The 13344-nt window shown below is 41.8% G+C and overlaps 1 protein-coding gene across 3 annotated transcripts; it reads left to right on the forward strand.

Annotated features, from left to right (window-relative positions):
* The first annotated feature begins 116 nt into the window (after positions 1 to 116).
* Positions 117 to 12270, forward strand: LOC308048955 (membrane cofactor protein-like). Of its 3 annotated transcripts, XM_080358285.1 has the most exons (12): positions 117 to 225; positions 1185 to 1376; positions 1578 to 1674; positions 2372 to 2457; positions 3529 to 3735; positions 3969 to 4148; positions 4577 to 4756; positions 4955 to 5146; positions 5479 to 5505; positions 6683 to 6749; positions 8748 to 8848; positions 10496 to 11486. In XM_080358285.1, exons 1-11 carry the CDS (start codon positions 150 to 152, stop codon positions 8836 to 8838), a joined length of 1395 nt encoding a protein of 464 aa, XP_080214411.1. In that variant the 5' UTR covers positions 117 to 149; the 3' UTR covers positions 8839 to 8848; positions 10496 to 11486. The 3 variants fall into 3 exon arrangements, with proteins under 3 accessions (XP_080214411.1, XP_080214412.1, XP_080214413.1); XM_080358286.1 differs by lacking the exon at positions 8748 to 8848 and having other exon boundaries at positions 11374 to 12270; XM_080358287.1 differs by lacking the exon at positions 8748 to 8848.
* The last annotated feature ends 1074 nt before the right edge of the window (positions 12271 to 13344 follow it).

A 13344-nucleotide genomic window follows, 5' to 3' on the forward strand; every position in this document is an offset into this window, starting at 1 on the left:
ACGGCCGCCCCGGGGGCGGGAAAGCCCCGCCATGGCGGCCGCCGCGCTGAGGGGCGGACGGACCGCGCATGCGCCCGGGCCCCGCGCTGCGCCGCCGCTGAAGCGAACGGGGAGCGGAACGGAGCGGAGCGGGGGGTTCTGCCGGGCTCATGGGGTCGCCGCCCGCCCGCGCCTCGGGCCTCCTGTTGGCGCTGCTGCTGTGGATCGGCGGAGCGTGGGCTCAGGGTGAGGAACGGGCGCTCGCTCCCGCCCGCCATGGCGGGGGTGAGGCCGCGGGGGACACACGCCGAGTCCCCGGGCCCGGAGAGCAACCGGAGCTGGTTCTCCCGCTTCCCCAGCACCCAGGGTGCTGCTGGGGCCCTTGCAGGGCCTGCTCGGAGGGCGGCCGGAGGGAGAAGGAAATGGATTTAAGCGCTGATGGAAACAATGAGCTTTCCAGGCGGGTTCTGTGCGATTTGGGGGCGAAACGGTGGAATATTAAATTGTGTTATAAAATGGGTGTGCTAGTGGGTGCTGGTCTGACCCCTGAGTTTGGGGTTGGAATTTCTTCCATGGTTTATTTCTAAACAATAATATGAACTGATTAGAAAGGAAATCAGTAGGTGTCTCGAAGATGCGATGGTCTCTGTTCTAAGCCTTGCAAAGACTGGGCGGATCTGACATTTCTATCTGGGTTGCAAGATCTCCAATGTGTTTGAGTTGTTTTCAGCATTAACAATTCACCGTCACCTGGAAATGTCCCCGGGTCTGCAGGTTGTGTGGCTGGTTTTAAACTCTCCGTTATGATCTTAGGAAAGGAGATGAACTGCAAGCTAAATAGGCATTTTACTGCGGGTACAGTGAATTAAGTCGTGTTTAACTACAAGAATAAGTCGAAGAGACAAAGCAAAAAAGAGCTGGGAGGAAATGCATTGTCTGGGTAGAATGCTAAAGAACTTGAGAACACAATAAGTAACCTGTACTAGAGTTAGACATTGAATGCAGTTGAAATATAAATTAAAAAATGAAAGTATAGTTAAATATAAAGACAGCTCTGGCTTTTAAGAATGCGATCTCTTTTGATTTACCAATGAGTCCTTAAAACCTATTGAATTAGCCTGGATTCTGTGCCATGATGCCTCAACGTGTATCTGCTCTCGGTGAGAATATTGTGCGTTCCTTTTTCCATCCTCTTACTCTGATAGACGGGTGTTTGCCTCCGGATAGGCTGCAATATGCCGAGCCCGAGGAGAATTCCAGCAAAATGCAGAGCTTTCCCATTGGAACGAAGGTGTCGTACGTCTGTCGGCCGGGGTATATGAAAATCCCCGGGAAATCAGCAACTCGAACATGTGAGGAAGGCTTTCAGTGGTCACCCATAGAGCAGTTCTGTACAGGTAACGTGCGCATAGGCTCTTTTACTTTTCCCCGTTGTTATTAAACCATTTTAGTTGTTTTTCAAGTGAGAATTAGTATTCTGTAATATTTTAAAGCTTGAAAAACGTTAATGACTATAAGGGCAATATATGCCAAAAACTTAGTCTTTGTATATAACTGCAAATATGTAGATTTTTTTTTTTCTTTCCCCCTCCCCCTAGAAAGAAAATGTAACCATCCCGGAGACTTAGCACATGGTTTTATTAATGTGACAGATCTTACATTTGGTTCAAAAGCTACTTTTTCTTGTCAAAAAGGGTAAGTATTTTGGTGAAGTGAATGAATCCTCTCTTATTTTTTTTCAGTTTAGACCAGATTTGAACAAGCCCAAATTCTCTTACTCAGGTTCCATTCCAGTTCTGGCTTGAAATGTCTCCCGAATTCTACCTGGAGCAAATGACATTACAGTTATTTTCTGTTTGATTCCCTGGTTTTACTTGCTGTTTGCATCAACCAAGGCTTAAGCTCTTTAGTGAGATTCCATGGAGTGAAAACTGAAGTGGTACCTCTGTTGATTTCTTTGAATGCTCCAGCGGCAGAGGGAATAAATTTATATATTCATCACCCTTCATTATTATATTGAATAATCACCCATCTGTCTTGTGTATAGTAAATTACATCAAAAGCACTAACCTCTGGTGAGGTTTTTTTCCTCCCTTTTATCAGCTTATTTTTTCTAGTATTAGTAACTTTAGGGCTTTATTATTAGAGGGAACACATCTTAAAATGACGAGACACATCTATGGGTTCCTTTATTGATGTCCCATTTGCTTCTCTTTGTTTTCATAGTTGAGACTGTTAGCAACATGAAAAAAATTAAGATTCTTATTACAACAAAACCTCAGTATGTCATGTCCCCGTAATCACAGAATAGAATTGTATAAAGAAAGTTTCTCTGTTGGAGAACTGAGAGGTGTCTTAAGTTTCACCTCTTTAAAAATTTTTACCTCTCTAGGTTCAGATTACGTGGAAATGCTGAAATTTCCTGTGTAATTAAGAATAAAGGTGTTGACTGGACTAGTGATCCTCCTTTCTGTGAACGTAAGTAAATTACTGTTGTGTTTAAGCTGATATTCGGATGGTGGTTCACTTAAAACCAGCTGTGCAGTAAACTTTCCAGTGTAGGAAATAGCAGCATAGGGGAAAGGGACCTGGGGGTCCTGGGGACAGCAGGATGACCATGAGCCAGCACTGGGCCCTTGTGGCCAGGAAGCCAATGGGACCTGGGGTGGGTTAGAAGGGGGTGGTCAGTAGGTCAGAGAGGTTCTCCTGCCCCTCTGCTCTGCCCTGGGGAGACCACACCTGGAATCTTGTGTCCAGTTGTGGCCCCTCAGTTCCAGCAGGACAGGGAACTGCTGCAGAGAGTCCAGCGCAGCCACCAAGATGCTGAAGGGAGTGGAGCATCTCCCGTGTGAGGAAAGGCTGAGGGAGCTGGGGCTCTGGAGCTGGACAAGAGGAGACTGAGGGGTGACCTCATTCATGTTTACAGATATCTAAAGGGTGAGTGTCAGGAGGATGGAGCCAGGCTCTTCTCGGTGACAACCAGTGATAGGACAAGGGGTAATGGGTTCAAACTGGAACACAAAAGGTTCCACTTGAATATGAGAAGAAACTTCTCCATGGTGAGGGTGTCAGAGCCTGGCCCAGGCTGCCCAGGGGGGTTGTGGAGTCTCCTTCTGTGCAGACATTCCAACCCGCCTGGACACCTTCCTGTGTAACCTCATCTGGGTGTTCCTGCTCCATGGGGGGATTGCACTGGATGAGCTTTCCAGGTCCCTTCCAATCCCTGACATTCTGGGATTCTGTGATGGTAAAATAGGACTGATTTTAATTTTATTTTTTTGGAACTAATGGGGATGTGCCTGAGGAACAACCACAGAAAAATATCAGTTATTGTGGTACTTAAATTAGTTGAAGTCAACCTGTTCTTAAAATTGAGACTTCCTATAATAAGGGACCATTGGTGAGTATTGGTGATAACTGAAGCTTGTCTTAGAAATAGCTACGTGTCAGATTTTAAATGAAATTACTTGCAAATCAAGGCTCGTTATGTCTGAGATGAACAGGGTGACAGCAAAAATCTGTCGACTGATTTGTGTGATTGATTTCTAGGAATTCCTTGCGAACCGCCTCCCAGAATAGCCAATGGGCACTACACTGAAGCACAGAGCTACGCGTACCAAAGCACAGTCACCTACACGTGTGACGAGGTCCCGAAAGGCGCAGATCCCTTCTCTCTCATTGGCCCAGCTACTATTTACTGCACGTTTGATACGGACCTGAATGGAGTTTGGAGTGGACCAGCTCCAGAATGTAGAGGTTGTTGGGATTTTTTTTATATGCTACTTTATTATAGCCTGTGTGACTCCAAAAATTGAAGATCTGTCCCTTTATTGGAAGGGGGTGGAATGGACTCGCCTATAGAAACGAAGAAACAGATCCTCTATTACTAAATTTGGGATAGTTCCAGTGGAGATGACATCGGCTGCATAATGGATATTAATCGATAATGACACAGGATATGACTAAAATTTAAATTTTACCTCTTTCAGTGGTCAAATGTGATAACCCGAAAGTTGAAAATGGGAGAAAACAGGCTGGATTCGGATCTTCCTATAGCTATGGGGACTCAGTCGTGTTTGAGTGTGATCCGGGCTATTTCATGATCGGACCAGAAGTGATTACCTGTCAAGAAGATAACACCTGGTCTCAAAAACCAACTTGTGAAAAAAGTAAGCCTTTAAATAAGAATCCACCTTCTCTTTTATGTCGAGAATGTTTTAAGTTGTCTTTGTGCTAGAAGGAATGTTGTAGAGCACAGTGAATGTTTTACATGCCCAAGAATTGAGAACCACTTCTGCAGAGAGCGTGTTTGGCTGTTCCATTATGAATGAGTCTGATAAGGCACCTGGAAATTAATCTAGAGCTTACAAAATTAACCAACAAATATGTATTTCTTAGCTGCCACATCATAAGATCGTATTACCTTAATGAGTACCCGCAGTGATGTTTCTTTTAAAGGAAACATTTATACTTAAAATTGTGGTAAACTATTCAGATATGCTTATCTATTCTTCTTATACAAAGGCAATGAATTATGAAATATTTAAAGTTTAATATCGCTGCACTTACTTTTAAATTCCTGTCTTGTTTACTGAAGGTGTGTGTGGTGCCCCAGCGATCGCACATGGAGTGGTGATTCCACTGAAATCTGGATACGGAGCAGGAGAGTCCGTTCAGATCCGGTGCAACGCTGACTGTACGTTTCGTGACGGCACCAAAGAGATGGCGGTGACTTGCCAAGGAGAGAATACGTGGAGTTCTTTGCAAGACTGTGAATGTGAGTAAAACTCAGAATTGGTAAAATCGAGGGCAGAGCGACAAGTTCCAAAGGTCTTAAAAGTTTGACTGAGCTTCTGATATTGACACAAATGTAGGGACTTTTTGATGGCAGTTTCTTGAATCTGCTTCATGAACCAGTTTTGTTCTTGGACTTTATTTCCTTTTCCTTTTCTTTTTTCCCCCTCTCTCTTTCCAGGTGGCCCTAAAAGTTCTGGTTTCACTCCAGTAATAAATCATGGTAGAGTAATTGATGGACAAAAACCTTCATATTCTGAGGGGGATTTTGTTACGATTGAGTGTTATGCAGGCTACACGTTACATGGTGAAGCTCGTATTCAGTATACTGGAGAAAACCGATGGGTTCCTGGAGTGCCAACTTGCCAGTTAAGTAAGTATGAACTGCAAGAATTTCCACTAGAACGAAAATACATGTAACAAGCTTTACTTCTTGGGGATATACTTTTGTATTCAGGAGAAATCACTTCATGCAAATATCCTTCTTTCTGTTGACATAAGAAAAACAGGTTTTTGGTCAAGTCCATTTAAAAATAGGAATGTTTTAAGTTTAATAAGTGTTATGGTAGAAACTGTCCTGCTGCATGGACTGTGTTGGCAGAAGTCCTTGATAGATTTGAAATAAATGTGTGAATATTTTTGTAATAATGTTCAAATGAAAAGCACGTGCTTTCCTCTTGTGACACTAACTCCCTCTGGTTCTAGGTGCGTATATCACAGCCATCATTTGTGGTAAGTATCTTGTAAAACCTCAACAAGACACGATGTAGATTTTATTTTTTATGTTGAATTGATATTCTGTTCATCACCCATGACTGCAGTAATATAACATGATTTTGGAGTTTTGGTGATTTGAAAATGCTTGTCTGCTTCTAAAGAGGCATAGTTCAAGAAAAGTTAAGTAGTCTTAGCAATTATCAATTAATTTCATGTCAAATGTTTCATGTCAGATGGTTAAACAGGGAACTGCTGGGTATGCTTAAGTGGAAGAAGAGAGTTTATAGATCATGGAAGGAGAGGCTGGCCACTTGGGAAGAATATCAGGCTGTTGTCAGAGGGTGTAGGGAGGCAACTGGGAAAGCTAAGGCCTCCTTAGAATTCAACCTGGTGAGAGGGGTCAAGGACAACAGGAAAAGCTTCTTCCAATACGTGGCAGATAACAGCAGAGGCAATGTAGGCCCATTGATGAACGAGGTGGGTGCCCTGATGACAGAAGATACTGAGAAGGCAGAGTTACTGAATGCCTTCTCTGTCTCTGTCTGCTCTGCCGGGGGCTGTCCTGAGGAGCCCCGTACCCCTGAGGCCCCAGAGGAAGGCAGGACAGTGGAGGAGTTTGCCTCGGTTGATGAGGACGGGGTTAGGGAGCAGTTGGGCAATCTGGACATCCATAAATCCATGGGTCTGGATGGAATGCACCTGCAGGTGCTGAGGGAGCTGGCTGAGGTCATTGCTGGACCGCTCTCCATCATCTTTGCCAAGTCTTGGGAAGTGGGAGAGGTGCCTGAGGACTGGAGGAAAGCAAATGTCACTCCAGTCTTCAAAACGGGCAAGAAGGAGGACCCGGGTAACTATAGACCAGTCAGCCTCACCTCCATCCCTGGGAAACTGATGGAACGACTTCTCCTTGGTGCCATCTCAAGGCATATCGGGGAGAAGAGGGTCATTAGGGACAGTCAACATGGCTTCACCAAGGGGGAGTCGTGCTTGACCAACCTCATTGACTTTTATGAGGATGTAACAAGATGGATGGATGATGGCAGAGCAGTGGATGTGATCTACCTTGACTTGAGTAAGGCATTTGACACAGTCTCCCACAGCATCCTTATAGCTAAGGGGGCTTTTTTTTTCTTTGTGAGCTCAAGATGATCTTTATGACTCTAAGACTTTTCTTTTTTAATTCTTCCTAAAGTGATTGTGGCCGTTGTGGTGTTCCTGGCCGCCTTCTGGGTCTATAAGAGACACTGCTCACAAAATGGGTGAGTCAGCCTACTTTATTATTATTGTATTATTATTATTATTGCAAGTTTCTAAATGACTAAGCAAAAGCAGCGCTAACGCATATGCAAATTTCTTGAGCTTTATCTGCCCTTTCTTTTTCAAATGCTGATGATTACACTGAGCTTATCACAGCAGTTGATGGGATGCCAAAGTGCCTAACAGTATATTTCGCTTTGTTTTTGTATCTGCTCTTCAGATAAGCTGCTAATTAACACTTGCACTAATTTCAAGGAAGGAAAAACCCTCTTCTTAGGCTTGTATTTACCTTAGGTACACTTACTGAGGAAAGTACTGTTCGCATCTGCTCTAAAACATGTCAGTGTACCTCTTAAACCAGTGGGAGTATTGGTACCCTGTTTCCCTGAAAATAAGACCTACCCCAGAAATAAAACCTACCCCCAAAATAAGCCCTAGTGTGATTTTTCACGATTTCTGAGGATGCTCAAAATATAATCCCTACTCTAAAAATAAGCCCTAGTTACAGTTCCTAAAAAAAAAAAGTCAATTTAAATAGCGTCCCGGCAGCTAAACATGTAAAAAAGTAAGCATTTTCTGGAGCAAAAATTGTATAAGACCATGTCTTATTTTTGGGGAAACAGGGTGGGTGTGGAGTTGTGTTATTTTATTGCTGAAATACCCTCTGACCTCGCTGGTTCTCTCCGGCTTTAAGTGCCAGAAGGGTTTAGTGAGGTGAACTAAGGAGCTTCCTCTGACATGCCAATGGTAGTGGAGGGTTAACCAGAGAACCACTGTGGTTTGTGGTTTTGCCCAGGAGCAGCTTGAATAAAATCATATGGGCTTAGTTACAAGGGAAACACGAAGACAAATTTGGTCTAAACTGGTGCTCCTGTGCTGTTTGAAAAAGCAAATATGAATTTTTGGGAATGTAGCGTTGCCACTGGCATGTTTAATGTGTGGATCCGCTTCAGTTTTTTTCTCCTGGAGCAGCAATGATTGATGTGCTGATGTTAAAGACTTGCAAAACCAACTGTAAAATCTATAATACATGTAATAGCAGTAGCGTTCTGTTTTTAATGAGACATATAGGGCCCTTTGAACTTTATCTTCAAAAGAACTGATTGCTATGGATGATTTTATTGGAGGGGTGGCAGGAGATTTAAATGCCTCTTTGTGCATCGCTTCTTGCAGAAGCGTCTTATTTTATCTTCTTGAAAAAAAGCCTGTTTTGGTGGAGAAATAGTTTGTAACGTGCAAAATACTGAGAATTCAGAGCAAATTAGGTGGTATGCTTAGGATATTATGATAAGCATCTCATCAAAACTGTCTTAAATTCCAACAGATTTTGTTAAAAGGCATCTGGGGTACGTGAAGCAAAGGAAGGGATGCTTTAAATAAAGTAAACCAGGGGAAATATTCCTGCAGTTCGTATTTGTAATGAGGTGCACCCAGTAATACTTGAGAGAGCTCTGAAGCTTCTGTCCAGTGAGGTTTTCGTTATATTATCTTCCACGTAGCAGGACAGTATCATCATAGTGCTTTTGAGCAGCTGATTTTCATCCATCGCTTGGACAATCTGCAATCTGGATGGTCAAAATAAGAGTACGTGGAAGTTCATAGTGTTAGGGCAGCATTTTCTGCCTTCGTTTGTGGAAAGGCTTCTCAGGGCAGGGAAAGAACGTTATATACCTGAAAATATTACAACGTGAATAGTCCTATTGCGCCCAATGCTTTCCTTAAGCTTCCTCGCTGTGAACATCTGGCTACTCAGCTTCTTTCTTGTCTGAAAACACTGATCTAATTTCCTTTTATTAAGACCTAGATCTCCCCATTCAGTTTTCTGAATTCCTGATGTAGCTGAGCCTTTGTGAACCGTTGTGCTTTCCGTGCCTCATATATGCTGGCTTGTTGTCTGCAAATTAGAGCAGAAGTCTTTTTTTGCCCTCTCTTTCTTCTGTGTTAAATCTGCCAGTTTTATAGGACATTCAATTAGACCTTTTTCCCCTTCTGCTGTTCAGCTCGTATACAGTTGATGAGAGTTGCAAGGAAGCGTGTATTTTAAAAACTAATGTACCAGCTGAGATGGAAGAAACTGCACAAATGAATTAATCTTAAAAAGGTATACACTTTCCACTTAATTTGGACTTTTGCAGTGTAGCTTAAGTATCTTTTTTTAATTATGGTTTACTTAGAATTCCAGAAGTGTGGCATTGAGCTCGCTGTGAAGCTCAGGTTCCTATAGGAAAGACTGTAATTAATTCCTTCATTTTGGGTGGATAGGATGTATTACATAAATAATTATCATTCATTGTCATGAATGATATCATCCCATGATTGTTTATGACATATCGTAGTTTTGGATTGTCCTTAAAAAGCATGTTTTTCTGCAAGACAGAAGCTCCGTATATACTTAGTAGAATGTTTGCACCTCCTTCAGTGATGTGAAATGGATTACAGGGGTGTGTTACTGTTACACAGAATTACAGCTTGTTTGGAACTGATTCCTGTTCTGTTTTTTTAAACTAGTGCTGAGTCCAGCAGTCAAATGCGTTTGGTCATAGTTAAAGTTTCTCCCGCACTTGTCTAAGGTCAAATTAGCTCTTTCAAACACCTGCCTCTTCAAACCTCGTTACAACAGGACAGATTTAAGACGGAACAGCTTAGCTGGGCTGTTCCTTGTCAGTATTTTGTCGTTACTACCTTAACAATCAGAATTTGAACTACAAATACTTTCATAAACGAGTCTCTTCATTCCTGTCGCTTTTCTCCATTGCACGAATTCTGAGGTGGTGATGGCTGAAATGTTCCATCTCTTGTTGTAACTTAATGCAAAGGGCTTTTCAAACGCATAGTCTTGATTTTATTTACTCTTAAAGAACAAGTCACTTCAGTATTTTTGATAAGCTTGAGATGGCGCATATGAAAATTAAGCTTGGCTTTTCTTCCAAAATAATGTAAGGATTAAGGAATATCCTCTTTACCTCTGAAGTAAGACGTTTCTAACTGATATAGGATTAGTTTTCTGGGTTAGTTTGGCTTATTTTTGGAGAGAGAAAAATGAATTGAGGTAGAATAGACCAGAGTTCTTATGTCCAGTCTTACGTTTTGCACATAACAGCAATAAGAGAAATTAATGGGCTGGTATGTGGACACGCTATTAAGCCAGGAGGTTTTTATATGGTATCTAGAGCTCCTTAGAGATGTAGAGTAATAGTGCAGCAGTTTGGCATGGGATTTTTCTATAAAGAAAAACAGGAGTTACTCAAGAACTTGAAACACATATATATGAATTTTAATCCTAATATGTCTCAGTATTGTAAATCTGCTGTTATCTGGCTACAGAATGAAAATCCTCACAAACTAAATTCAGCTTCTGGTTATAAAATCGTTACTAAACAACACACTGTATTTAAAATAAATTATATGGGTGCTCCTGACGTAGCGTCCAAATCGGTGAGGACTCCTGTAACTGTTATGGTTTTGGTTTTTGATGGTCCTCGGGCACGATCCGTTCCGCACTTGGAATGATCCCTTTGAATCAAATGCTCTTCTGCTCCATGGGTCATTCTGAACAGTCCGCTAGGGGAAATGAAGCAAAAAATCTCCTTAGTCTAGTGGTTGCTTAGCAGAAAGAGGACAAATAATGACTTCGTTTCGTGATTTTTACCCGTTGATTTAACGATAAAACTCAGGATATGCTTTCAGAAGAAATGTGGAAACTATTTAAATGTGAAATCTCTGATTTGACTTGTTTTTTTGTTTGTAGGAAACGTGACAGCACTCCATTTACTGCCGAATATAGGAGCTGTAAAGCATGAATGAACTTTTTGGGGGTGGGAGGGAGTTTGCAGTTGAATATACCCATCAGAAATGGAAAACAATTGCACTTGCATTGAGCTTCTATCAATGAATATCTTGTACCATGTCTTATACTACTGATTAACTGTAGTAGGAGGTCATTAATAGGGTCAAAAGAGTGTGTGTATATATCTAAATACCTACTTTTTGTTATGGGCCGCTCATACGGTCTTTTCTATGGATGTGAAATGGTCTTCAAGGCCCATTATTGTGGTGTGAACGAGCGTCTGTGTTGGGAATCCTGTCCCTGTTGTACCAGCTGCTGCTTTCCGTGCTACCTCTTTTCTTACGGAAAACTGCCCAATATTAGTTCTGCTCGCTAAAATCTCAACGTGCTTCTCGTTCCTTTTTTGCGGTTGAGGCGTATAAATGATTATGTTGTCTCTTGCCTTCTGAAATGCTTTATTCTGAATTTCCTCAAGAGATCGGTGCCATTTAAGGCTCTGTCTTTTTGAAACAGTTCAGATCTTATACCCTCTACCTCTTTGTGTGCCAAAGTTGGTTTCTGTATGTCTAATTAATTAAAATGTGCCTTTAAATCAAGGGTTTATAGCTTTTCCATTTTCTTTAAGAAGGCAAAAAGAAGCCATATATATTTCTGGCTCTTTGATATAGTCTCAGAAAAATTTGTTGGGATGGGAAATGGAAGGTTTCTGTAGCAAAAATGTCTCCTACCAGGTTACCTAATGAAAGGAGGGATCAGTAGGAACCATCTCCCATCAGGAACACAGTCTGTACTTCTTCAGCCTTGAGTTTTGGAGATAATTTTGTTGCTTTTCAGGATAGAAAGGGCGCTGTATGGATCCAGCTTCCTTGCTTTTTTTTTCACTTGAAACCATCTATTCCACCTAAAGCATTTTGAAGCTCCGTATATAGACTACGATGCTGAATGTGGCTCTGTGATGCCGTCACAGATGCAGAAACAAAAGCCTTTCCCTGTTGGATTCCCTTCTCTTTTTATGTTGAAGGAAAACCAAACCAGTTTAGTTGTGGGGCTGCTGGAAGTGCTGGTAGATGTGGTTGGTCTCTCTCAGGTGGCTCTTTGTTCCATTAAATGTTTTAATCAAACTCCCATCACGGCATTTACCATGAATTAAGACTCAGACTTGCATTATAGCTGTTCCTTTTAACCCATGCTTACTATTCCCTATTAAAACCAAGCGTTTAATTAGGACAGGCTTTGGGAATCTCTGAGTTTGCCACCAACATCCAGGCACCTTCTAAGAACCAGTTTTCCCAGAAAAAAAGCCCAAATTGCCTCATTTCAGCAGCATTTAAACTGCTCTTGCTTGGCCGTGGTAGGTGGGCGCTGCTATCGGGAACGGGTTGTTTGAATAACATCGCAATATTTGGGACTTTATAGTGTTTTTGGGGACGATCCTGGCAGTTGTATTGTTATAGGCTCTGGTTGTTAAAAGGGGGTTTTGGCTACATTTAATGTTCATTGCTCAGCTGTGATACCTAATTTGATAATTGTAAAACCTATGATAAAATACTGGAAATGAAGCGTCGCGGTCATTATTTAGCTTATTTATGGCGTCTATCAATGTTTTAAAATACACTGAAATGTGCTTAAAGTGAAATGACTGTAAAAAATGGCCTTATTTTTACACGTTTTTTTTTCCAGATGTAAAGACTGGTAATGACTTGTACCGTTACAAATAAAATGTTAAATTATTTAGCAGTAAACGTTTGTCTTTCATTCGTCATGTGGTACGCAGCTATTTCCCTATTACTCTTAAGGTGGTTTTTCAGCGTTAGGTGGTAACTGTTGAGACTGTAGTTTGCAGCGAGCGCCCCGAATTACTTAACGGTAGTGTGGAAAATGTGTTTTAATTTGCTGAGCAGTCTCATAGCCTTTTGGTTTCCTTCTGCAAGTGCAGAGAATTGTCCTCCAAAACCTCCTGAAAACGTTGGTTAAAATGTGATGGAGTGGAGGGAGATCATTGTGTGGCTGTTCTGATGTGACACTTAAGTCTGGAGCAAACCCCAGTGTTTCCTGCACTTGTGTCCAGTGTGCGACAGGTGTAATCCTCAGGGAATATACCTTAAGTATTTTAAGTAAAATGTTAAATAGAATGCGATTATTTTTAATTTTATGTACTTAAATTTCCTTTGCCAAGCACTCTGTGGAGTCGGCTGCCTTATAGAATGAAGTTTTCAGTGTGTGGAATAGAAAAAGCTAATATGCTGTCTTTTGATTTGTGGTTGTGATGCTCCAATTCAGTGTGGATTGCAAATGATGGCAATGTGGGGATGACACAGCCTTACAATCTGCAGTTTGGGGATTGTAGTGAGTGTTGATGGGACGGGCAAGACTTAAACGCTACAAATACCCAATACAAACGATAAAAATACTCAATCTTAAGGGCTTCTTCCAACCAAATCGATTGTATGATTCTATGCCCTAATTGTACTGAATTCTGTGTCTCTTTTTCTAAAGCTCAGTCGCACGTTAATTATTTCATTTTAGAGTGAGAATTGAGTCATGAACACATGAACTTGGAGCTGAGAAAAAGGCTGGATGTACTGAAAATGCGTTGTTGCCATCTACTGGTAAAACGAGCTGCGTTCTCCCAGTAGGAGTCACAAAACTCGGGTCCAGCATTATGTGTGTTCACGTTAAACAGCGTGAAGTGTTGGTGGTTGGTAGGCTGCTCTGTGCGATGCTTAAAATGGGTGTAAACCACTTGCTTTTGGGCGAAACGGTGAAAACGGAGCTGGGGACCGAAATGAAGAGACTTGCAGCCAGGGACA

Source organism: Nesoenas mayeri, assembly GCF_963082525.1.
Source record: "Nesoenas mayeri genome assembly, chromosome: 23".
Lineage (NCBI taxonomy): Eukaryota > Metazoa > Chordata > Aves > Columbiformes > Columbidae > Nesoenas > Nesoenas mayeri.